Source organism: Phocoena phocoena, chromosome 1 (assembly GCF_963924675.1).
Source record: "Phocoena phocoena chromosome 1, mPhoPho1.1, whole genome shotgun sequence".
Classification (NCBI taxonomy): domain Eukaryota; kingdom Metazoa; phylum Chordata; class Mammalia; order Artiodactyla; family Phocoenidae; genus Phocoena; species Phocoena phocoena.
In genome coordinates, this window is record NC_089219.1 from 15,553,783 (window position 1) to 15,580,506 (window position 26,724).

The 26,724-nt window shown below is 48.8% G+C and overlaps 1 protein-coding gene across 1 annotated transcript in view; it reads left to right on the forward strand.

Moving 5' to 3' along the window:
• Positions 1-26,453, forward strand: part of VWA5B1 (von Willebrand factor A domain containing 5B1) — a 40,609-nt gene extending 14,156 nt beyond the window's left edge. The window contains exons 9-22 of the mRNA XM_065887928.1: positions 2,929-3,039; positions 4,920-5,122; positions 5,591-5,705; positions 7,661-7,846; positions 9,749-9,932; positions 10,798-10,988; positions 14,504-14,705; positions 15,139-15,453; positions 17,076-17,213; positions 20,823-20,936; positions 23,106-23,168; positions 23,820-23,901; positions 24,344-24,461; positions 25,959-26,453. Of these exons, the coding sequence (XP_065744000.1) occupies positions 2,929-3,039; positions 4,920-5,122; positions 5,591-5,705; positions 7,661-7,846; positions 9,749-9,932; positions 10,798-10,988; positions 14,504-14,705; positions 15,139-15,453; positions 17,076-17,213; positions 20,823-20,936; positions 23,106-23,168; positions 23,820-23,901; positions 24,344-24,461; positions 25,959-26,453 (2,517 nt within the window). The remainder of the gene's footprint in view (positions 1-2,928; positions 3,040-4,919; positions 5,123-5,590; positions 5,706-7,660; positions 7,847-9,748; positions 9,933-10,797; positions 10,989-14,503; positions 14,706-15,138; positions 15,454-17,075; positions 17,214-20,822; positions 20,937-23,105; positions 23,169-23,819; positions 23,902-24,343; positions 24,462-25,958) is intronic.
• The last annotated feature ends 271 nt before the right edge of the window (positions 26,454-26,724 follow it).

A 26,724-nucleotide genomic window follows, 5' to 3' on the forward strand; every position in this document is an offset into this window, starting at 1 on the left:
TTTTTAGTTGTGCAGATGTCTGTCTCCTCCTCTGGAATTATCCACTCATTAAGGAAAAGGACCAGCTCTTTCTCATCCGCCTCTCCCCATGGGCTCTAGCTCTGTGTTTATGTGTAAAAAGCCCTTGGTGGCTGTTTATTGAACTCAGTAAAGGATCATAGTTCAAGAGAGCAAGGGATGAGAGAACAAGGAGAGGGCTCTGCTGTCACCTGAAATTTTGTCCTTCTCCCAACCTTGTCTCTCTTACTTCCAGAGCAACAGAATGAGCCAGGAGGAATGGGCTTAAGTGGGATCAGTGACGACAGCTATCTCCTAAGCCTTGCTATGACTGGGATTGGTCTTGAAGTATGACAGAGCAGTCATATATGACATCCAAGTTCTTGTTTGAGCCTCTTGACATTGGGATGCAGGACTGCTTGGTACCTTTTCCCCCACCCCTGCCCACCATCAAAGGCAGGCATTGAAGTAAGGAGCTGTCCACGGTGCTGGAGTGCTGAAGCATGCTCCAGGACTGTGTGGCCATGTGTATTCCATTCCACAGCTGTACCAACTTGTAAGACATCTCTTCAGTTACTCTAACGTATCATAGGATCACAGACCTAAAACATCTCTCAGAGAGCATTTAATCCATTTTCCCTGCCATTTTCCAGGTAAGGAAACTCAGTCCCCAGGACACTAAATGTTCTTCCCAACATCACAGAGCTGGTGCGGGAACCTGAACCTTCTGTATTCAGTGCTCATTTTCCCTACATTGCCAATAGGGAATTATACAGACTCTTCCACTGAGACAACCTCTCTTCTCTGATTGTCATTCCTGCTACATGGCTCTGAGAAAAACAATGCCTGGGTTCCAGAGTCAATTCTACCACTGACTCACTATGTGGCTTTGGACAAGTTGATTCTCAACTCTGGCTTCATTTACTCTTTCTGTAAAATAAGAAAGAAGGATTCATTCAAGGAGGGCAAACATATGTCACACATCCCTCTGTTCCCCTCCTCCAAGCCCAGACAGACATCAGTAATTGACCATGACACTTTTTTTCAGTGCTGAGCCTGGATTCAGTCTCTACCTCCTTCTCATCTCGGTGTTCCAGGCAGTTACCACCAGTGAGATGAAGCTGTTTCACGAGTAGAAATCCAGTTCCTGAGCTAGAGACCTATTGTCAGGATTCTCTGACAATAACTTGGTTCACATCTCAGTCCCTTTCCCCTTGGAGTCGCTCTTGCTTTCTTTTCCAGTTCAGCTCAGTGAGCTCGAGGTCATCCTTTTCACAAATGGCTTTGCATCAGCACAATCCATTCTGCTAAACGCGTCCCGTTTAGAAAAAGTCGCAGAAATTACTCAGGCCACACACCCCTTTCCCCACTGACAATGAGGCCATTGAAGGGTTGCTTGAGCCATTAGGTAGCTCATTAGGTTGAAGTTGTAGGAAAAACTGGGCTTAGGGAGGTAGGAGAGAATAGAAATCCAAACAGCCATGCCAAAGGGGAAAGTTCAGCCAATTTAATTTCCTGCAGCTGGTCTCATTCTTCAGCTGCTACTTGCTGCCAAAAACATGGCTTTAAAATTCTAATAGGTGCGAGCAGAGACAATCCGTATGGACCAGCAGACTCTCCTCCTAGCAGCAACACACATCAGTAACTAATGAAAAATAAACACATTGACTTCTTTTGCAGAAAAACAAAACATATTGACACAAGCAACAAAAGGGGATGGACAGAACATTAACATCAATATTTACAGAGGGGAGTGGAAGAGGGGCTGCAGGGCTGCAGAGCCTGGAAGGCCACATGGTGTAAAAGTTGCCAGGATCAACTTGCTGCTGTTTCCTTCAAGATTTTGGAGTATAACAGTTTGTTTCTCTGAAGCTATGCTGAGATCCCTGGGGTGCCATCAATAACTCTATAGGGATGAGGGAAAGCCACTCATTCCTGAGTTCTGTGCCAAGGCAGGGCCAACATAAATAAAGATCTCGGAGCTATGCTTCAAAAGCCTCAGTCCTATTCTCAGGTTTAACGATCCAGTGCAATTCCTTAACCCTCTGAGCCTCAGTTTCCTTATCTGTAAAACAGAGGCATTGATACTGATATGTATCTCATGGGGCTGGTAATAATAACCATTTACTGAATGTTTACTGTGTGCCACACTGAGGTTCAAAGGAGTGATATAACTAGCCCAAGGTCAAGTTAGTAATAGCAAAGGTGAGATTGAAGTCCAGATATGTTTAACTTCAAAGTGTATGGTGAGATTGAAGCCCAGATACGTTTAACTTCAAAGTGTATCTCCTTAACCGCTATGCTATCATACGTGTTACAGAGGTTAAATGAGTAATTAGTAATTACTAGCATATAGTAATTCTTGACATTTATCATTGCATTGTATCATCTTTATCATCAAAATCATCATTTTCCCTCTTGTCATCTCCTCCACCTTCTCTCTTTGTCATTATTTTTTAGAATATACCTTGATCAAAGTCTCCTGGTGTTGCATAGTTAAATAGGTTAAGACTCTTTACTGCTCACAGACCTTGAAGCAAAAGGCTACTTCATCACCAGTGGGACCCGGACCAGGCCACGTGCCTCCCTTAGACGTCAGTTTTGTTTTGGTGGAAGGCGGTGGGCACTCCCTGCTCTCCTTACCGCTCAGGGTCAGTAGGAGGTGAAACGAAACTGGAAAACTGTGATAGAATGGCTTTGAGAAATCAGACTTGCTACACAGATGAGGACTTTTATGATGATGGCTTTGGCTCAGCCTCTGGTCAACATCAGCGAATTTCTTTATCTGGGGGAGAAAGTGATGTTGGGTGCAGACAGAGGGTGAAAGGTCCACTTGGAGGCTGCTTCTGTGCTGCTATGAGAACAACGCTGTGTGATGGCCAAGCTAAGAACTCCTTCCTGAATCCTAAAAATTCCTTTCTTACCTGTCAGGATGCCATGCTGGTCGCTCTTAAGAGCCTCATGCCAGCCTGCCTCTTCAATGTCATTGGGTTTGGATCCACGTTTAAGACCCTCTTCCCTTCCAGTCAGACCTACAATGAGGTAAGGAGTGGGCATGGCTGGGACCAGAAGGGGTCAGGTGGTGAGAAACAGAGGCAAGGAAGGAAGAGGAAAGAGGAGGTAACCCCGAGGCCTGCCCTCATAGAACCTGTTCACACATATAGAACCTAGATGATGCCAGGAGCAAAGAACCAAAGGGAGGCTATCTCCATGTAGGCAGTCTTCTGGCCTCCCCCCTCCTTAAAATAAAGATCATGTGGGGCAAAATATGGATGTACGCTGGGAGGGGGTAGAGGGAAGGGGTAGGGAGAGGATATATCTTAGGCCTCCCACTCACTGAAGCCTCCATCTCATTAGAATGATAGACTCATGCAAGGAGTGCTAAAGGAGTGAATAACAAGGGATAGAGGAGTGAACAGGTGAGCGAGTGGACTAAGAATGGCGCTTGCAGGGCTCAAGGTAACAGTTTGTAACTAGAGGACCCTTGGCCCCAATAGGATGTTCAAAATGGGAGCATCCTAGGGAGTTCCCTGGTGGCCTAGTGGTTAGGAGTCCGGGCTTTCACCGTTGTGGTCCAGGTTCCATCCCTGGTTGGGGAACTGAGATCCTACAAGCCATGAAGCACAGCCAAAATAAAGGTGGGAGGGTGGCGGACATCTTACGCAGGTCTAGGAACAGGAAGGAAGGGAGGGAAGGATGGAAGGGAGGGAGAGAGAGACGGCGGGTGGGAAGGGAGGAAAGAAGGGCATAGGAGCGACTTTTCAATTAAAAATAACTTATTTGTCAGTTTTTTAAATACAGAAATAATATATATTGATTGTCCCACAATTTTTAAATCTAGATAATCAAAATGAAAAATCTGAAAATCTCCCATGATCAGTCAGAAGAAAAGAAAAACCACTGTTAAGAGCTTAGTATAAATCCCTTCTTGCTCTAAGCATTTACATACATTTTCAATAAAGGTAGGGTTAGACCTCCCATACTTTCTGCAACCTATTTTTCTAACAAGACAGCCTATCATGAGCATGTGTCCATGCTAGTAAGTATTCATCTACAACGTAATTTTCAATAGCTGCCTACTATTTCACTACACAGATAGGCTGCGACTTATTTAACTAAACCGCTACAGGTGGACATTTAAGTTGTCTCCATTTCTTTCTATTTAGTTATCTTTGCAGCAAATACTTCGCATACATCCTTAATGATTCGCTTGGAATAAATGCCTAGTCTTGCTGGTTCCAAAGGTACATATACAGTTTTTTAAGACTTTTGTTATATTCCATTACTCCAAGTGTGGATGTTGGAGGAACATCTTCCTGAGTCAGGAGCAGGAAAACATCTGATGTCCAGTGAGAATCTGTCCTTGCTACAGGGACGTCCATCCAGTGGCAGGAATCCTTGGCCAGTTGGGTCTCACAGTGTCGGTCCAGGAGGGAGGAAATCTGAAACCCAGATTGGGGAAATGGTTTCCTCAGAGTATCATAGGGATTTAGTGCCACAGTCAGGCCAGGACTCAAGTCTTAAAATTTCTAGTCTTGTGGTCTTTCCACCATATCTCCTGCCTCACTCACCAGAAAAGGAAACCTCATTTGTGCTGGGCGGTTAGGGCTTGATGCGCTACCTTTTCCAGGGGTGTTTATATTTTGAAAGAGGAACAAAGAAAGGACAACAGTAGGTTAATACATCATGAATGGTGGCATTTGGGGCATTGGTAGGTGGTATTATTGGGCAGACTCACACCAAAGTGGCCACCCATTCTTCCTGTGCGTGGGGCAGAGATGGAACTGGGAACGTGAGTCAGCTCCAGTGAGGCTGAACTAAGATCCTGGGAAACAAAGGATTCATCCTCCAAGGGGCTTAGAGTCTCCACACCATATAATGACCCTGGGGACGATCCCCCTGCCCATGACCCTTCTCTGCAGGAGAGTTTGGCCAAGGCCTGTGACAACATCCGGAGAATGCAAGCTGACATGGGTGGCACCAACATTCTCTCCCCGCTCAAGTGGGTCATCCGGCAGCCAGTGCCCCGAGGCCACCCGAGGCTGCTCTTCGTCATCACAGATGGTGCCGTCAACAACACCGGGAAAGTGCTGGAGCTGCTGCGAAACCATGCCTTCTCCACCAGGTGGGCACAGGGCTGAAGGTTTAGGGTTCGGTTACTCTGGGCTGCCCTGGGCTGGGGATGTCAGAACTGGGGCAACGTGGAAAGTGCCAGGAGGAGAAGAGGGGACCCACAATTCCTACAGAGCTTTGCTTCCAGGATGGTGTGGCCAACTTCAAAGTTTGCCTTTTCCCCACAGTGGTTCAGGAGGGATAAGATGCCCACACCTCTGCATCCAGGTCTCAAAGAGCAGTCTAGGCAGAAGAAGTCCTACCTGCTTCGACTCTGCGCTGGGGCGGGAGGGGATGGGCTGTCCATGTGTGAATGTGAATGCCCACTGATGGCCCTCTTTCTTCTCCCTCACCCTCTACCTGAAGCTGGGGCCAGCTCTGAGATAGCTCTGCTGGATCATGATCTGCCCCTTTCCCCATCAGGGGACAAAAATGGCAGAGAGGATGGGAAGTAGCAGCCTCTCTTGTCCCCCTCCTCCAGGTGCTATAGCTTTGGAATTGGACCCAACGTCTGCCACAGACTGGTGAAAGGGCTGGCAACTGTGTCCAAGGGCAGTGCTGAGTTCCTGGTGGAGGGGGAGCGGCTGCAACCCAAGGTAGGCAGAAGGGCCTCCATCTCTTCTGGTGCTGGGACCTCAGAGGCCCACACTGGTCACACGGCAACTCAGTGGTGGAGCTGGGATTTCACCCCAAGTCTGAGCACTCCACTGCACCCCAGTGAAAATCAGAGTTGGAGGCCACAGAGTGGACATTTCCTGCAGCTAGTACAGGACACTAGATGCCCTGGTCTCCAGCCACTGGCTCATATGCTCCATCCACTGGCTGGGCAGGACTGGGGCTCCCAAAGGAGTCACTGCCTCTATGGATAGGAGTTGCGCTTGGGGTCGTTTCTGGCCATGTTCCTGATGATGACAAATGATGGCTCAGAAGAATCTAAAGGACCCAGAAATCAAGGCAATTATAGTCTTCTCTTCATGTCTTGCACAATTGGCACAAATAATCCAACACCTAGAAAATCCCTGTGTCAGTCCAGCTCTTCCAAGAACAAGAAACAGAGCTGAAGTTAAGAGTGCAAGAGGTTTCTTGAGGGATAAAATCTGTAGAAGGGAAAAGAGGAGGAAACAGGAGGGGAAACTTTTTAGTCCACGTGCAGATGCAACACATGTGAAAGGGAAGGAGGGAAGCAGGATTGGTCAGGGAGCACCTCAGACTGCAGTGCAGATCTGACAGGGTCTCATCCAACCCACCAGGGGTCTCTGGAGCAAGAATTGCCCATTAGGTTGTCTCTGTTGGGTGGAAAGACCAGGCACTAAATCTCTGCCATGCTCATTTGTTGTCTGGGGGCTTCCAGGGAGAGGTGTGAACTTGGTTTGAAAGCTGAGGCATTACACATGGAGACTGTCAACTGCATTCCTTGCAGCAAAAGAACACAGTCTTGTCACATCTTACCCTTCCCCCTCCCCGTATCCTCAGGTGCATTCTCTAGTAGGTCTATGTCTCCTGGAGGGGTCGGATAGGTAGGGTGGGAGGGAGGGAGACGCAAGAGGGAAGAGATATGGAAACATATGTATACGTATAACATATGTATACGTATACGTTCACTTTGTTATAAAGCAGAAACTAACACACCATTGTAAAGCCATTATACTCCCATAAAGTTGTAAAAAAAAAAAAAAAAAGAATAAAGCAGAGGGAGGTTTGACTTCAGATAAAGAGAAGACAGTGTGACATCAGAAGCCAAGATTGGAGTGATACAGCTGCAAGCTAAGGAATGCCACCGGCCACCAGAAGCTGGAAGAGGCAAGGAAGGGATTCTCTCCTAGAGCCTCCAGGGGAAAGCAGCACTGCCAAATGCTTGGGTTTAGCCCCATAAAACTCATTTCAGACTACTGGCCTCGAGAGCTTGTAAAAAAAATACATTGCTGTTGTTTTAAGCCAAAAAAAAAAGAACACAGTCTTTCTCAAAGGGAAATTTGAGAGTGCACCCCTATGGCTGCCACAATCCTCAAATCATTTTTCCCCAGCTTTGCAGTCCATTGAGGAAATCATCCTAGGGGACGTTAAACCACTGTCTAAGCGCTAAACCAGGTGTCATTTATTGAATGCCTATCAAGTGGCAGATACTTCAAATGCAGTATCTTCCCAACTACACTGAAAGTTGAGAATTACTAACTCCCTTTAACAGAAGGGGACACGGTGGCCCAGGGAGGTAAATTGAGTGGCTCAAGGTCACTATTCAGTCCATGTTTTGAGACAAACTTTCTGTGTGCCCCAGGCTCATCACAGCCCTACTCTGAGTCTTGGGTTTTTCTCATTTATAAAATGCTAAGCTTAGAGAAGGTGAAAGCAAAGATCTGCTCCAACTCTGATGCTCTAGGAGTCTAAGAAACGCAGAGGCATGTTTGCTGCTGGGCAAGCCGCCCAAAGTCTACTGTCACTTCTTCCCAGCTACCTCTTCTCATGCTCACACCCACATAGTCTTCAGGCTCCTCATTTGTGCACACTCCCGTTCACACATCCCCCCAACCTGTGTTCTGACCCTGTCCAACAGATGGTCAAATCCCTGAAGAAGGCCATGGCCCCAGTCCTGAGTGATGTGACTGTGGAGTGGGTCTTCCCTGAGACTACCGAGGTCCTGATCTCACCTGTCAGCACCAGCTCCCTCTTCCCTGGAGAACGGCTGGTGGGGTATGGCATTGTATGTGATGCCTCCTTATACATCTCCAATCCCAGAACAGTAAGTACTTTAGAAATCCCAGGGGTCAGTGGGGGTCCAGAACCCTTCCCACAAAGCCATCCTTGGCCGGAAAGACAATTTATTTGTGGCAGCTAGGAGCCAATTGGATCTGGGTTTACTCTTGTGGGGTATAGTTGTCAGGCCATGGACATTCAGTCATGGTGACACTGCTTGGGTAAATGCTACCATCTCAATATGTGGTTCTCAAGATCCCCTGCAAGAGGAGAACTTGGGGAACATGTTTAAAATGCAGAGCCCTAGCTCCAACCCAGGTCCCCTGAATAAAAATCTCTGAAGATAAGGCCCAGGAACCTGCATTTTGCATAATCTACTCCAAGTGATTTTGGTGAATAGTTCAATTCAGAACAATGGCACTCAGATTTCTTTCCCTGAACACTCTAGACAGATCATATCTCCTTAGATGAATTTGTGTTTTATTCATTTACATGGATAATTCTCTTGTATGTGGTGGCAGAAGTGGAATAACAGTGAGGAACTTCTCAAAGGGAGGTGGAATCCATGCTAAAATGTAGAAGACTGCCTGAGATGCTATTTCCTCATCTAGCTTCCCTCGTTAGTAAGTCTCTCCACTCCCCTTTAAAGGATTTGTCATCTTGTTTTGTTTTTAAGCAGGAGTCACACAAACTCAACGCCTAGAGGGATTGGGCAGGTATAAAATGAACGAAATGGGCTTGTTGTAAAAATTAAAGGGACAAATGTCATGAGAGATAGCAGACATTCCCCATATAGAGGAAATAAGGGGTGGTGAGGAATACAGCAAACTGGAGAGCACACACTCTGTCTAAATGCTCAGCCCCTACTCGGCCCTAACAAACAGTTACCATGCAAGAATGTGGACCCTATGTTTAATGTGTTTCCAATCTTTCAAGAGAAGTTAGAATTTTATTTGAAATTTCCAGATTTTAAAGTGTTATGGAATCTCTTAAGAACCACGGTCAGTAACGGTAAAACTGTCTTGGAGACTAGAATGTTCAACTGCGGGGAGAACGTGCTAAACAAAATGCTGGTCAAGACTTTGCACAATCCAGGCCTTTCTTGGAGGTCTGAGAGGTAGCAGATCATCCACAGACCTTACTACTAGCAGAGACTGTCAAATCTATTCTCCTTTCCTTACCCATGAGACTGGCAATGCTTTCTCCTACTACTAGAAGAGTTGTTGGGTAAGGGTATAATCGTGACTTACCCTCCCGGAAGGTGATCTAGAAATAACTAATAAGATTGGAAATATTCAACCCAGAAAACCTCCTAAGAATCAAACACATAGAAATAAAAGTGATGTAATAGATTCACGGTCAAGGATTTATTGTAGCATTTTTTACGGTGGCAAAAAATAAATGGCCACAAAGCGAATGCTTAATAAAAAGGGGTGGTAGAATATCGTACAGGCAAATGTTTAAAAGAAGAGTTGACGTGAAAGATTTCCAAAATGTTTTAAGTGCAAAGTTCAAGCTACTGATAAATGTAAGTAATATGGTCCAGCTTTTGTAACACAAGATGACCCCAATAAGCCCTTATATTTTTATATATGTTTATATCATGGAGAATGAAACAAAAGGAACAGATGGTTCATGCTGTTATTTTTGGTTATCTATTTGGAGACAGCAGTAGCATTTAGAATTACACTTTTTTTAACATTTAATAAAGAATATAATTAGAAATATAGACAGCATAAGTGGTATGAAAAACCACCTCCATTCACCATCCCTTAAATTTAGGCAGGAGTCTGCCTAAATTCCCCAAGCAAGCAAAAAATTTTCTTATTATTTCAGTTCTTCAAAGGTACAACCTCCACCATCTCCTCTCACACCCCTTGCTGCCCTTTGGATGTCCTTCCTGACATCCAGCCTCACTCTAAGCCCTCTTTTCTCTCCCTCCCTCCAGGACAAGAGAAGACGATACAGCATGCTACACTCTCAGGAGTCCGGCAGCTCTGTCTTCTACCACTCACAGGATGAGGGACCTAGCCCAGACAGTGGAGACTGTGCCAAGAGCTTGGGGACACCCTTCAACCTGAGGCAGGCCAAAGATGCCCAGCCATCCAGCGGAGACTCCGCCACCAGTCCTGGTCAGTCAGTTGTTCTTTGAGCTTTACTCCCTTCTCCAGGGAGGCCATGATTGCTACATTTTTACTGAACACTTATTATGTGTTAAGTACTTTGTACAATCTCATTGAACGGTTAGCAGCTGTGGAGGTGGGTACTATAATACCAACTTTACAGATGAGGGAACTGAAACTTGGAGAATTTTAGCAACATGACTAAGCACATGGAACTTGAAAGAGATAGAGTACAGATAAAGAGTTTAGACCTGTCTTCCTCCAAAACCTCTTTATGGTTTTAGTTTCCATTCAGAGGGTAATTACTGATGACCTACTAAGGCTAGGTACTGAGTGCAGTGTGGGAAGCAAAGATGACTCAAACATGGCACTTGTCCCTCAGAAGTTCTCCATCTAGTGAGAGAGATACAACTGGCCTTAACTCTCTTAGAAAGCAGAATGACATGGACCACAAGAAAGTTTAACAGACTGTAAGGATCCCAGGGAAAGGAACATCTGGTAGAGGATATTAACAAAGACATAATGAGGGCAGTGGTTCTTAGAAGTGGGGAGGGAGAGGAGATGCCAGGCAGCCGCAGAAACTGCCTAAGCAGACGTGGAGGTGTCATTCCTAGAAAACGCAGACACAACTGGTATACTTGGAGCACATAATACCTTGAGAAATGAGCAGAAAGGAGAGTAGCTGGGTGGACAGATTAGAGCTGGGTTAGGCAACGCTTTGAATGCCAGGTGAGGTGAGGCGTCTGCGCATATTTCAGTAGGTAAGCAGTGGAAAACTCAAGAAGTTTCCAAGCAAGAAAGGGGTATGCAAGCTCCTCTCTCTTTCCCCACTGTCCTCCACCCTGATGGCTTCCCTGTCTCCACTCCTGCCCAGGTCTAGACTTCTCCCAGCGACGGCGGGCATACAGCACCAACCAGATCACCACCCACAAGCCCTCTCCAAGGGCCCTTACGGCCAGCGACCCCACAACAGCTGCCAGGAGATACCCACTGAGGAAAACCAAGCTGCAGGACCTCACCAAGCAGACCAGCCTGGATGATCCGCAGTGGCAGATTGATTTGCAGGTACCCAAGTAGGGCATATTGGAGTTGGGGGTGGCCATAGATGGGGAAGAGCTCTGTCTCCTGCTTCAGCCATAAGGATGGAGCTTGACCACAATTTACAGTGAAGTGAGTCACTTCTTCCTCCTTTTTCTGGATCTTCACTTGCCTGACCTCCAATGAAAACTTCCTAATAATGATACCCATTGGTCAATGACATCACCCATTCTCTGCTCGTAGAACTTCCCAGTTGGCAAGGAGCACCCCCATCTACACTCTCATTTGATTTTACAGCACCCCTTGGAAAGGAGGGAATGTGGGGGCCGGCCACCCCCACTCCGTACAGATGTGGAAATTGAGGGTCAGAGAGGTAAAGTGACTTACCCAGGGTCACACAGCCAATCAAGGGATTGCAGCGAAGGACCTTCTTCCTGAAAAGCCCTTCTTTTCCCCTCTCTGTCACCTTCTGCACCTTCTGAAAATCCCAAGGCTGTACATTCACCCAGGGCAGAGATCATCTCAGAGTTAGAAGCACAGCAGGAGCCGTCATCCAGTGTCCGGCCAGACCAAGGCTTCTCAGCTCCCACACTATCGACACGGGAATTCTTTTCTGTGGAGGCTGTCCTGTGCACTGTGGAATGTTGGGCAGCCTCCCTGGCCTCTACCCACTGGATTCCAGGGACAATACCATCCCCGGTCAGGACAGCCAAAAATGTCTGCAGACCCTGCCAAATGTCCCCAGGGGAGGGGGGCAAAATCACCAGGTTGAGAATCACTGTCCTAAACCAAATTGGTATTTGCTATTATCTGTATGCCTTATCCCATTTTCTTAAGAATGGGCTTTATGTAGCTTTGTCATTGTGAGTCTGTGGTTCCATAAAAGTAGCCTTTCGCTCTCCCATTCCCACCCATAACCCCCATCTCTCCCCACCTCCAAATACACATAAGCCCCCTATGCTCCCCAACGGCGGGGACACTGCCACCTTGCCCCTGAAGGCTCTCCTCTGTGCTTAGCCAGGAGCCACTCGATGCAGTTGGAAGATACTGACCTTGGAGTCAGGCAGACTCTGCCCCTCAAGCATGTTGCCTAGCCTCTCTGAGCCCCCAATTTCTTCATCTGTGACATGATGAGAATAGCTTGTCAGATGATTGAGCTAACAGTCATCAACTCTACTTGGTGAGAGCTCTGGGCAGCTGGGCAGCTCTCTTCCTCACTTCTTGCCCGTCTTTGTTCATCTCTCCCCATTCCCTGCTTGGCTTCTTCCACAATCTATCTCCAATACACTTGTGTGAATGTATATGCACGCGCACACACACACACACACACACACACACACACACACACACATACACTCCCTGCAGCCTATGGCTGGGTGAAGGGGGCTGAATCTTAGACTAACTTGTTGCTATGGAAACTGTAGCAGCTTCTGTTTCTCAGTGTGCTGGTGATGGTGGGGCAGGGGTAGGGGGAATCCCAGTCTCTGCTGTGGTAAAGAGGTTAGGGATGCCCTGGGACCCAGCAACCTTGGCTGGGTACCAGTTCCCACTGAGGCCGTCCTAAGACGGAGCAGTCCCTTTCAACTCCCACACCCCTGTACCATCCCCAGGACCTCAGGCCCAGAGGAAACAGGAAGGATGAATCTAGCCCCTGCCCCAAGGAGACCCCATCTAATGGGGACACACAGGCCTCATTCCAGTAAATATTTGATAGAGATGAAAAAGACCCCATGGTTAACTGTTAGCCTAAAAACTAAGAGGCACTTTTTCTCTCTGTTACACCCAAAAGTGCCTTTGTCACCCCATCCCCTCCTCCTTCCGGGCAGATATATGTGTTCCCAGAGGCGCAAAATTTATTTTTAACTAATTTAATATTCTTTAATTACAAAAGTAATACATACTCAGAGTTTTCAATAAAAAAAACTCTCGAACAGTTCAGTTGAATATAAAGTAAAAATAAAAGTCCCCCTCCCGTGTGCCCTGACCCACTTGGTTTTGGGTGTTCCCTTCCAGAAATACTACACACACTAAAAAACACACATATGCGACACACATATATGTTTTGAACAATCACATATACAAACTGCTCTCCAATTTACTCTTTAAATGTCTTTTTAATTCACTTTTTATATGCAGTAACATTATTCTTTTCAGTGAACAGCTCTATGAGTTCTGACAAATGCATGTAGTCATGTAACTCTCTCCACAATCAAAATATAGAACAGTTGCAATTTACTTTTTTGAAATAAACTCTATCTTGAACATCTTCCCATATTGGTTTGGAAAAAATCTGCCTCTTTCATTTCACTGTTGTATGGTTTTCCACTGCGTGGATGTACCATAACGCATTTACCAACCCCTAGCGATGGACATTTAGACAGTTTCCAGATTTTCACTTTTACAGAGAGCACCGTAATAAATATACAATACGGGCACACGGATATTTGCATCCTTGTGTATTACCACAGAATTAAATTCCTAAAAGTGGAATCGCTGGGTCAAAGGAGAGTGTGCATCTTGTTGAGAGATAGCACACAGCTAAATCCTTCTTTTACAAGTGTGCTTCGGTGCAGAGTCCCACCAACAGTCCATGAGAAACTGTCTCCTTGTTGACAACTATGGTTGTCATCAAACATTTAAATATTTGCTAATCCAGAAGATTAAAAAAATCATAACTTATTTCAATTTAGAGCAATGCTCATGAGACTGAGCATTTCTTCATGGGCTTATAGAATCCTCTTCCTATGAACTGCCTGCAGATGCCCTTAACCCACTATTCTATTGAGTTTATCTCCCTTCTCCTCCACGCCAGTGATTTAAAGAGCATTTTCTTGAAAACGATCTTCGTCATGCGTGTTGCAAATACATTTCCCGGTTTACTCCTTGCCTTTTGAAGTGTTTTGTACTAGCATTAAACAGATTAAATCCACAAAACAGAACAGAAAGTCCACAAATAAAACCAAATATACATGACAGCTTTGTCAGGATAGAGGTAGAGAACTGATAAGCCGTAGGGACTCCATGAATGAGCTGTATTCAGTAAATGGTGATGACGTTTGTACTCTTCATAAAATCAAAGAAAAGGCTGTTTTCTATTTCCTTACAACAAAATAAATTTTTTTGTGAATCAAAGATTTAAACAAAAATAGAATCACAAAAATTCTAGAATTTTTTTTTAGTAGGAAAGACTTTTTAAGCATGACAAATGAGAAGACATAAGGGAAAAGGCTGATAATTATAACTACAAACACACACAGAGTTTTAAACTTTATGGCCAAAACCAAAAAAGGTGGGTTTAGAATATTATCCATGGTATGTGATTTTCCACGGTTTTCCTGGTTTGGACTTTATCCATGGTTTGGGATTATTTGTGTTGATGTTTCTCATGGGTAATGGAGAGCAGGTCATGTGTCCTTGGGTACTACAGGGGCAGTCCCCCAGGAGGAGCTGGGGCAGCCAGCGAAAGAGCTGTGGCTGGGAGTGGAGGGAAGGGGGCCAGCCACCAGGAGCTCAGTCTCCTCCCCTTCCTCTTGCATTCTTAGCCCTTGCTGAACAGTGGCCCGGACCTGAGCCAGGGCCCCAGACTCTGGGGTCTAGTGGCCCGCAGGCCCTCTCTGCTGCCCCAAGGCTGCCAGCCCTTCCTGCCCTCCGGCCAGGAGACCCAGGCTTGGAGCCCCATGAACGAGCTGGATCTTGGGTCTGGTCTGAAGCCTGCCTCAGACAGCTGCAGCCCTGGGGACCTGGGTAAGTGCCCACAGGGTCCAAGACCTGACTGGGGACGGGGAGGAATCCTAGGCTGTAGCCCAGCCTGGGAGGGGGGCATCTGCTGTGGCCCATCCCTCCCAGATGACCTCACCAATCCCTCTCTCCCAATCAACCTGGCCCTTGGGCTGCCTGTGAGGCTCCCAGGTGTCCTACCTGTGGAGTGACCCGCCACCCTATCTGGCCCCTTCAGGTACTGGCTTCCTGAGAGGTGGGTCTGCCCTACTCTTGGGGACAAGCCAGTGCCACCCCTGCTCTCCTAAGGAAAGAGTTGTGTGTTCCCTGGGGGCGGGAGGGGGGAGGGGGACTGTCCTTGCTTAGCGGTGTCTGCATCCTGGGGAGGAATGATGTCGCCTGGGAACGGAACCCCTGTCCTGCAGCTCAGATCACAGCTCGCTTGTCCCTCCGCCCCCAGAGCTGTCCCATCACCCCTCCGCCTTCGAGACCGAGACGTCCTCGGACTGGGAGCCCCTAGCCGAGTCCGAGGAGCAGGCCAGTCCCCGCAGGCCCGTCAGCCCAGGACCCGTGCTGGGCAAGGCCGTGGTCAAGGGCCTGCGCGACAGCCAGCCTTTGCAGTGGGAAGTGAGCTTTGAGCTGGGGCCTCCCGGCCCCAAGAGGGGCGGCGCGCGCGAGCCCGACCTGTGGGGCGAGACCTTCCACCACCTGGCGGCCCGCGCCATCATCCGCGACTTCGAGCAGCTGGCGGAGCGCGAGCGAGAGATCGAGCAAGGTGAGGGCCGCGGGCCGCCCCCTCCTCGCAGCCCCGCCCCATGCCCCTCCCCTGCCTCTCCCCCAGGGACTGCCCTCCTCCCCCCCTGGCTCCACCCCCTTCCTTCTCCCCACTGCCCTGCCACCGCCCAATGCTCCGCCTCCCCTCCCCATCTCTGCCCCCAGGTGCCTCCCTTGACCCCCACAGTCCCCCTCCACACACACACACACACACACACACACACACACACACACACACACACACACACACACACACACACACACACACACACACACACACACACACACACACACACACACACACACACACACACACCGGCCCAGGGCTCCACCCCCTGCTTGATCTGCCCCTTCCCAGTCCCACGCTCCTCCCACCTCCCACACCCACCCGGTAACCAGTCCTCTCCTCTCTCCTTTTCCTCAGCTACACGCCCCTCACTCCTCCTCACTTCCCAGGGCATCTCCCTGCAGCGCCCCTGTAGGGCGCCCGAGACAGAACCGTGGGGATCGCCCTATTCCACCTGCCTTGCTCCTCTGGGACCACACCTATCTTCCCACAGAACCCCTAGATCTAATCGGTCCACCCAGTAACCAATCAAGGCCATTTATTGAGTATGGATCAGCTGGGGGCCAGGCTCAGGGCTGAGCAGTGCAGTGACCACCACCATACCCGTCCTTACTTATGAGTGCTTGACACAGATTAGCAGGGAAGCCAGCCGACATTAATCAAATAAACACAATTAATTGAGTGCATTTGTCCTAATGCTATTAAGAAGAAACACAGGGATCCAAGAAATTGTATAACAGGGATGGTGGGGAGACTAATTTAGTTCAGGAATTGGGGCAAACTTTCAAGACAGTGATTCGTGGGATCTTGATGGAACACACCTGGAGAACAGATAAATAGAGATATAGAGAATATTTCTATTATTTGTTATAGTTTATGCTTTATTTATATAACAATACTACATGGTTTATATTATTTGTATGTTTATAATTTTTTTTTCTTCCCACGAGCACTTTACCTTACAGTTTACCGGACATTTGTCCATCCTTCACGCCAAGGAGACTGCTCACCCGCTCAGTAGGAAGAGCCTGGGCTTTGGGGACCATCCTGAGTCCTGATCTCAGGTCCATTCCTAACTTGCTGTGTGACCCTATGCTCACCACTCTCCCTCTCTGGTCTGTCCCTGCGAGGTTGTCCCAATGGGTCAGACCAATGGTCCCCACACAGCCAGGGGACCTGTGAAATCCTGCAGCAAGATTCTCATCAGAGAGCTGCAAAATGAAAATAGAAGATACTGACAACACAGAGATTTGGTGTTTTTTTTTAATAACACTAAAGTTATTTAAGGAAAGTAGCTGTCATTTTTTATTAGATGTCTTACTTCTTTTGCATTAAAATATCCTTATTTTATGAAGTGATGGTGGAGGTTTTAATAATCTTGAGGATTTCTTATAAATGACCTTAATGGCAAGTTGGTAACTCCTTAATTTTAAGGGCTTATTTAATTCCAAAGATGGGACCATGGATCTAACCCTCCTTTTCGCTTCCAGAGCTTCCATGTCAGGGAGGACTTTCCCACTCCACACAGTGACCCCCCCCCCCTTCTCCCTCTGCAGGGTCCAGCCGCCGCTACCAAGTGAACGCCGTGCACACCAGCAAGGCCTGCAACGTCATCAGCAAGTACACAGCCTTCGTGCCTGTGGACAGAAGCAAGAGCCGTTACCTGCCCACCGTCGTGGGATACCCCAACTCTGGTAAGGCAGGTGCGCGGCCAGGGCTCTTCTGAGGGCCAAGCAATTCCCAAGTGGGCCAGAGGAGGGGGACTGGGATACAAAGCAGCCTAGACTGGTGGGGAGGGGTTCAGGGAAGGGCCTTGAAGCTAAAACGCCCCCCAGCAGATGGTTTGGCCGCCAGGGGGTAGGGGGCACAAGAACCCCCATCCCACTGCTCTGCAGAGGGCTGTGAAACCATCCCACTCCCCTTTTCCCACTAAATGAATATGACTTGATTGTATTTTTCCAATTGGTATGTGCTCACTGTAGAAAATTCTAAAATATAGAAAGATGTGGATGGACCTCGAGATTATCATATGAAGTGAAATAAGCCAGAGAAAGACAAATATCATAGGATATCACTTACATGTAGAATCTAAAAAAAAAAAAAAGATACAAATGAACTTATTTATACAACAGAAATAGACCCACAGACATAGAAAACAAACTTATGGTTACCAAAGGGGAAAGGGGGAGAGAGATAAATTAGGAGTTTGGGATCAACATATACACACATATATAAAACAGGTAACCAAGAAGGACCTACTGTATAGCACAGGGAACTCTACTCAACATCTTATAATAACCTATAAGGGAAAAGAATCTGAAAAAGAATATATACGTGGGTGTGTGTGTGTATATATATATATATATATATATATATATATATATATAAATCTGAATCACTTTGCTGTATACCTGAAACTAACACACTATTGTAACTCAACTATACTTCAATAAAAAAATAAATTAAAATTAAATATAGAAAGACATAAAATAAACAAAAGTGACTGGGGCTGCCAGTTATCCAGAAATGAGTACTAATTAATCCCTTGGTGTGATCATCCTGCCAGACTTCTTTCTACAGGTGTCTACATGTAGAGAAATCAAAAGACATAATTTTGCATAAACTGGATCATACCAATATGTGCTATATCTTACAAACTCTGGGTGTGGGGAATATCTTTCCGTCTTTTCATTTTACTAGCAGCAGGTACCCCACTGCAGGGAGTGATCGTCATCATAGCAGCCAGTTAGACAGTGTTCCAAAGCCCTTTATATACATTAAATCATTTAATCCTCAAAACAGCTCTGCAAAGAAGATACTGTTTCCCCCATTTTACAGGTGGTTAAGCAGAGGCAGAGGGGGTAAGTAACTTGCCCACGGTCACACAGCAGTGAAGGGCAGAGTCAGGCTTTGACTCCCAGTAGCCTGGTTTCAGAGTCTGTGCTCCCTCCTACTCCTCTCCACTGCCTCTTTTTTTTTAATGTTTAATTAATTAATTGATTGATTGATTATTTTTGGCTGCATCAGGTCTTAGCTGCAGCACACGGGCTCTTTGTTGTGGCGTGCAGGCTTCTCTCTAGTTGTGGTGTGCAGGCTCCAGAGCGCGTGGGCTCTGTAGTTTGCGGCAGGCAGGCTCTCTAGCCGAGGCACGTGGGCTCAGTAGTTGTGCCCCGCGGCATGTAGGATCTTAGTTCCCCAGCCAGGGATCCAACCGGCATCCCCTGCATTGGAAGGAGGATTCTTTACCACTGGAGCACCAGGGAAGTCCCTCCACCACCTCTTAAGGTTTTTCAGAATGTAGCCCCCTATTATTAGACCTTTTGTTTATTCCCGTTTTTTGGTTGTTTTTTGCGGTACGCGGGCCTCTCATGTTGTGGCCTCTCCCGTTGCGGAGCACAGGCTCCGGATTGGCAGGCTCAGCGGCCATGGCTCACGGGCCCAGCCGCTCCGCGGCATGTGGGATCTTCCCGGACCGGGACACGAACCCATGTCCCCTGCATCGGCAGGCGGACTCTCAACCACTGCGCCACCAGGGAAGCCCTGTTTATTCCCCTTTTGATTATTGTAAATTGTGCTGCAAAGAACATCCCTGTGCACCTGTCTGGTAATCTCCTCAGGGCTGACATTCAGAACTAAGATTGCATATCAAAGAGTTGGCCCATTTTAAATTATTGTGATGTATGTTACCAAACTGACCCTGCCCCCAAAGGTTATCATGAGGAAGGTTTTCTATCCTCATCACCACTGAAAATTGTTTATCTTTCTAAACCTACTAAACTGAGAGGGGAGAAAAGTACCTTTGGGGAATTTCTTTAGCTTCTTTGTTGAAAACTTTTCGTATGTTTATGGACTATAGGCACTTTTTCTTTCCTGAATTATCAATACATTTTCTGTTCTTTGCAGCAGCTTTTTCTTTTTTCTTTTTAAAGCAGAACTCCTGAAAGAATTGTGTTTGGAAACAAAATATGCCTTTTCTGATTCCTCTGCCCTCCCCCCACCCTGCTTTTTAAAAATCTGGTACCAAAATATTCAACGACCCACTCCCTCCCTCCCTCTCTGCCTCAGTTCCTCTGATTTCAGGTTCTGGCCAGCAGCCCAGGCTGTCACTCCACTGGGTCTTCTCACCCACTGGGCACTGTCACCCTGAATGATGTCACCTCCTCCCACTCATCTCTGACCATTTTTTTTTAGCTTCTGTAGCCACAGTCTGGGAGTTTTAAGGACCAGGCACATATCTTAACCTAAGTCCCACAAGCCCCCTAAGATTTGGATCAGCACTTCCCAAAGTGTGTTCCAGGAAACTAGAACCCTGGTTCCGTGTCTTGTTAATGGCCATTCAGCACAAAAATAGGAAATACCAGATTAGGAAAAAACATTTCTGAATGACTGGATTAAATAAAACTTAAAAGCTTTCTTTACTGCAGGACTTCTCAGAGCCTTTAGGGTGTTAGTATACATCAAGAGGCTCAGAGAATGGACTAGAGTATGAAACTTCTTCAAGACTTATTTTCCAATGGAACTCTTCATTTTTTTTTTTTTTTTTTTTGCGGTATACGGGCCTCCCAATGCCGTGGCCTCTCCCGTTGCGGAGCACAGGCTCCAGACACGCAGGCTCAGTGGCCATGGCTCACAGGCCTAGCTGCTCCACAGCATGTGGGATCTTCCCGGACTGGGGCACGAACCCGTGTCCGCTGCATCAGCAGGCGGACTCTCAACCACTGCGCCACCAGGGAAGCCCTGGAACTCTTCATTTTTTAAGGAACAACTTCCAAACTAGTGTTCTCCGAGAATGGAGTTTCCCAAAACACACTGTTGGCTGCTGGAGCTTCATCTTCATACCCTGATGGTGATGCTCTGGGACTCAGGGCCCTGCCCTGTGGGAGAGGAAACTGGGACCTCAGTTTCTGAGACAGCAAACTGAGAGAGAAGGGAAACGGGGTGTTTCTGAGAAAACCAGCCTTTTAACTAACTAGAAAACATTGGTGCTTTCTGAACATTATCTCAGCAGTAGAATTTACCTGGCAAGGTAAGTATTATTCTCCCCATTTTCCAGGTAAAGAAACGGAGGCTCAGAGTGGTCAGTACCCCATCCAGCTAGTCAGAGATGGGGCTGGAGTTCAAACCCAGGTCATTCTGGCTCAGAGCTCACGGTCTTACCTTCTGCAATGCCTCCCTGCCTTTAGATAATTGACAGAGGGAAGCCAGAGCCTTGACCTTGCTCTCCCAGCCCATCTTCCTTGGGGAAGAGGCAAAAGACTGGCACAGTTGTACCCATCTGACCCCTTCTCCTTGTCCTCATGAAGGTGCTGTGTTGCGGATGGTCAGCTCTCGGGTGCTGACCCAACAGTCGAGGGGCACTTCTGCTGGTTTCGGGCGGTCCCAGACGATGCCTGGGGAAGACTCGGCTGCCGGAGATGGCAAATTTCAGAACCTAAGTAAGAGCCGCCTCCACTGTACTCTGAAGCCTGGGCCCCTGAGCCACTGCACACTCATGTCCGAGGCCCCGAAGGACTCTCTCTCTGAGTCTTCACTCTGGGCCTTATGGGGCGAGAGCAAGGCCAGGTTTCCTGGATTCTCTGAGGCCTGAGAAGGGCAGCGGGGCTCAGCATGGCCCAGGCATGCGTCGTTTACACAGCTTTGCTGAGAGAGCCACCGGGAGCCAGAGAGCAGCCTGGCCTCCCTGCCCACGTGCCCACACCATTCCCCACCTCTCCCTTTTCAAGGTCCACCAACCTCAGTGGCTGTTTCCCGCCTCCAACCTCTGAGTCCTCCCAGGTACTGAATGCCGGGAAACCTAATAAAGGAAAAAGCAAAGAGGCGGTTCCATCCCACCTTCTGCTTCTTCCAGGATTCCCAGAAGCATCCTTTCCACCTTCACATGATTTCATTATGCCTGCAGCTTGGGTCCTTGAAGATCCATGATTTGACCATCTGGTGACCTTTTACTAATTCACAGGATTGCCTTAATCCTCTGTGTCTTGGATGTCTGCGTGTCTTTTTGTCCCACTAAAGACAGCCTAACTGCTGCACTAGTCCTAACCCCTTCCCACGTGCCCTCACATGTACAATGAGCATCTCCTGCCTTCTTCTGTGCATGGGAAGGACATCAGAGGTCCCACCTGGCCACTAGCCCCGACCCCCAGATCATAACAATGTTTTACGTGAGGGATTAGAAAGTGCTCACAGACTTTGATGGGTTAAAAAAGGAACAGTTTGTAAGGAGGTGAAAATCCCGAGGAGGATCTCTTCAGAATTAAGGAGTTCTGCCAGCTCCTTGGTCCCTCAGAGCCTCCAAAACCAAGGGGAACCTGCTCTACCCCTGAGCCAAGCTGGGTTACCAGTCTAGAGGAAACTTCTGGTCTACCCTTTCCTTTCTCTGTAGCTCAGCTACTGGTGGCCCATGGCTTCCATCAAAATCACAAATCCCTTCTTTTGAATTGTCCTCTGATTCTCGCACAGTGTGTAGGACGTCTAAACGCTTAGTCTATCCCAAGCCCTCTCCCTCCCCAAGGATGACAATGGCTAACACTCACTGAGGGTTTTCTATGTGCTGGGCACTGCTTTAATTATCCATGACTCCTCACACCCATCTGAGAGTGTTTCTTTTATTTTCCACATTAAGCGATGAGGAAACCGAGGCTCAGAGAGATTCATTGACTTACACAAGGTCACACCGCAGATGCACGAGAGAACCGAGATTTGAACAAGCCGTGTCTGGCTCCAGAGTCCATGAGGTTAATTAACCACCATGCTCTCTGCCTGCTGGTTGCCTCATTCATTCAGTCACTGGTTCACTCTTGTGCTGCCCCCCGAGCACCCAGTGATAATCAGAGCTTCTTGCCCTCACAAAGCTACTAACGGTCTCATGAGGGAGACAGAGGCTTTGCAGAACAAATCTGTGCGTGGAGCTTTTTCCATAATTTGGATCATCCCTATATAGTATATATGCCCGTCACTCTCCAGCCATTGAAATATTATAATAGTCATAAGAATAATCATCCTGATTATATATTTTGAACAAACGATGTGCAAGTATTATCCCCATTTTACAGATGGGGAAACTGAGGCTCAGAGCCCTCTGACACGTCAATGCCGTGTTCTGATCCCTCCTGGAGAGCTGGCATGAACCCACCTTTCCGCCCACCTCCAAACACCATGCTCAGGCCTCTGACCTGCTCCTGCTTCCCTGCTGGGTCTGTAGCTCTCGGCTTTACTGAGCACTTACCATGGACCAGGCCCTAAGCACTATCTGTGTATTATCTCATTTAATCTTTACAACAACACAGATCAATACTATCATCCCCGATTTGCAATTGAAACTTACAAAGCAAGTAACTTTCCCTGGGGTCACACAGCTAATCATTGGGAGAGCTGGGATTTGAACCCAGGCATGTCCAACCCTTACAGTGGAGCACAGGTGGTATCTTTGGGAGATGAAGGCCCATCCAGACAGGGATGGGAACCTTGACCTTGCTCTCCCAGCCCATCCCCAGGTATTGTGAATTCAGACCAGCACTCTCCTTGGGAGGATGGGAGGTAAGGGGGAGGGCTGGGAGCTCAGGCCTCACTGTCTTCCTCTATTGTAGATGTGGAGGAAAGCCCCACTGCGCCCTTCAGTGAGAACACATCCCCGGGCCGCGAGAAGTATGCTACTTCTGAAGGGGAGTGGGCAGTCAGCCAGCTCTCCCTTTAATTAAAATAGTGATAGATCTTTGGGCCAAGAGAGTGTCTTAACCCAACAAAGTCCTTGTTGGTTCTTTTATTCCTCAAAACAGTTCCATGTACGATAAATAGGAGTATCCACACTTTAAAGGAAGAAAACTGAGACCCAGAGAGGTGAAGTGACTTGCCCAAGGTCACACAGCAAGTTGGTGACAGAGCTAGGCCAGGGATCAGGCATCCCAATTCCCGGCGGAGGGACCATTCTACCACCTCACTCTGCCGAGAATCTTCAAGCAATGTGCCCATTGAGGAAACTCAATGTCCCTACTCGGGGCTGAAGGGGGTTGATGCGAAGTTGTCACTGTCCCCACAGGTAACCTTCCAGAAGATGCCAGGGGCCACGAGCCAAGGGAACTTGGAGGCCTGCTTCTTTACGCACAGACCCACATATTTCTCCCCTCCCCATACCAACTGCATCAGAAACAGCCCTGCAGCCCAGTCATTAGCTCAGATCCCTAGGGGTGTAGGCAAGCCCCTGGCCCTCTCTGGGCCTCTGTTTCCCCATCTGGGTCTCTGTTTCCCCATCTGGGTAGTGAACATCTGGACAGGGTCATCTGTCAAGCCCTAACTGTCTTTCTGTGGCTCTCCAGGTCCCCTGCGCAGTCTGGCCACCAACACCCTTTCTTCCTTGAAGGCCTCAGAGGCTCTCTTTGGATCCAGGTACATGGGATTTCCACTGGGGGTTCACTCTACCGCCACCCGTTTTCCCAGGACTGTCCCTAGCTTGGAAGGCCAAAGGCAGGCCCAGGCTGACATTTACACGAAAATGAACAATCTTAAGGATGCCAAGAAGGACCCCTGCCCAGAGATAGCACTGTCTTCAGGTATCACCCTGCTGAAACCACCTCCGCCCCAAGTTCACTTCCCACGGGTTCACGGTGTCTTTGCAAATGCAAGTCCCCCTGAGAGGGCTAGCATGAGACGCTCTGACCACTGGGCTGAACAAGAACATGCTATCAAAAGAGGGTCCTAAAAAGAACACTACCTTGCCCCTCGTAGCCCTGACTTTCAGAAGCTGTTGAGTGGGCTCTCGGGGGGGTGGGATGACCAGGGACACCACTGGGGCAGCGGTGGTCACTCTTCCCTGGCTCCACCCACACAGGCTGAATCTCAACAAGTCCAGGCTGCTGACGCGAGCGGCCAAGGGCTTCCTGGGCAAGCCGCTGACCAAGGCTCCAGAGTCAGCCCCAGGAAGCCAGAGCTTGGACTACGTCCCCCTGGTGAGTGCCCCAGACCCCAGAGCCAAGGCCCACACTCAGCAGAGGGGCTGCCCTGCTCCCCTTCCACCAAGGGAAGAAGACCTAGACCTTCCCGCCCACGTAGCAGCCAGGCAGAGGGAGTTTGCCTGAGTCCTCCATCTGGGGTTTAGGAGTGTTGCTAAAAGCCAGCGCCAGCACCGTGAAAATTCTTTGCAATCTGCCACCTTCGCTTTAAAAATTCACGGGAATCTTGCACTCCACTCCACCACCTCTGTGTGTCTGTTTTTCAATACATAAAATTAAGCCTTGAAATGATTCACTTGCAAGTAAAATGAACACCCCAGGGACATGCAACGTATTTAGCAAGTGGCTCTGCAGATGCCCCAGGTCGGGAGTGGGTGTCTCTGAATCGAGGAGAAAGGGAGCCTGGTCCTGCCACATCTGGGGCTCAGCAAGGTTGGGGAGCGAGAGGTGCTGAAAGGAGGGACACGGTTTGAGCTTCACTGCCCCGCTGCAGCCCCTGCACACCCAAGTGCCTAGTGTCACTTGGAGTTTCCAAATACCCCGGGCAATAGAGCAGGAGGTATGTATTCACTCAGCAAGGATTTGTTGAGCCAGGCACAGCGCTAGCCCCAGGGAGACAACCTTGAACTAGGTGAACATGGTCCCTGCGCTCACGGCACTGCCAAGGAAACCGGGCAATTCTGATCGTTAGGTGCCGTGAGGGAGCAGTTGGGTTTGCTGGGGGAGATGGGGAGGGAGGGAGAAACCTACTCCAGGCTTGAGGTCAGGGAGGAATGACGCATGGCTTCTGGAAGGATGTAATGGTTAAGCCCATAGTTTACATGCTGGAGTTACATGGTTAAGCCGACAGTTTACACATGAGAGAGCGAGCTTGGGGGCTGGAGAATGGGTGGAGGGGAAGGAGTCAAGGACGAGCCAGCGCTTTGGAAATCATAGCTTGGATTTATTCTAGGAGAAAATTGAAACTACTGAGCTGGTGGCCTCCAAAAAAGTGACAAGGCCTCTGCCTTACAAAGACCCCTCAGGATGCAGGAAAGATGGAGTGAAGGTGGGGGGACAGGGGAGGGAAGTAGAGGCAGGGACAACATGAAGTGGCAGATGGTGGGCTGCAGAGCTGTTCAGAAAGTGGGACCCGTTGGGACTTGGTAACCGATTGACATGGAGGGAGGAAGAGGGTGGTTAGCTGCCCAGAGTCTGTTGGATGGCAGTGGATGGTCCCAGTGGCCGAGCTGGGTCCACCTGCCCAGGAAAAGAAGCAGGTCTGGAGTGAGGATGTTGAGCTGGGCTTGGAAAGTCATCAGCTTGAAGTACCAGTGGGATAAAGCATGGCGGTGCTCGGCTGGGCTGGGTATCCCGCAAATCCCCCAGGTAGGTGGGGCGAGCTGGCTGGGGGAGGTGTGAACCAGCGGGCTGTGTTCACCCAGACTTGGGCATGGCCTGGGGCTCCATGGGCTAAAAAGTTTGAGGCCCACTGAGGGGCTCCCACACACACAGGTGTCTCTGCAGCTGGCCTCCGGAGCCTTCCTTCTCAACCAAGCCTTCTGTGAGGCCACCCATATCCCCATGGAGAAGCTCAAGTGGACCTCACCCTTCACCTGCCACCGAGTGTCCCTCACCGCCCGCCAGCCCCCGAGTCCCCAGACGTGCACCAGCCCCTCACCTCGGCACCCCTCCTGTGACAGCTTCTCCCCGGAGCCTCTGGCCGAGGGCAAGCCGGGCTGGGAGCCCAGGGCTGCGGTAGAGCACACAGGGCAGCTGTGGGCCACAGTGGTGGCGCTGGCGTGGCTGGAGCACAGCTCCGCCTCCTACTTCGTTGAGTGGGAGCTGGTGGCCGCCAAGGCCAACTCGTGGCTGGAGCAGCAGGAGGTGCCCGAGGGCCGCACGCGGGGCACGCTCAAGGCTGCCGCCCGCCAGCTGTTTGTGCTCCTGAGGCACTGGGATGAGAGCCTCGGGTTCAATATGCTCTGCTATAACCCGAATTATGTGTAGTGGGGGAGAAGGGGGCTGGGGCAGCGGCGGGGAGGGAGGAGACCACGTGGGCCTGGTAGGGGGACTCTTGAAACTGTAGCCAATATACTGGTTGCTAGAAAGAGCCCTGGATTGGCAATCAGGAGGCCTGAGTTCAATGCCAACTTTGCTACCACCTAATTGTGCAACTTTAGGCCAGCTCCTCCCTCCCTCCCTTCTGGGCCTCGGTTTCGCCACCTGTAAAATAAGTGGGTGAGGTGAGGGAGTTGGACTAGAACCCCAGAACATTCAA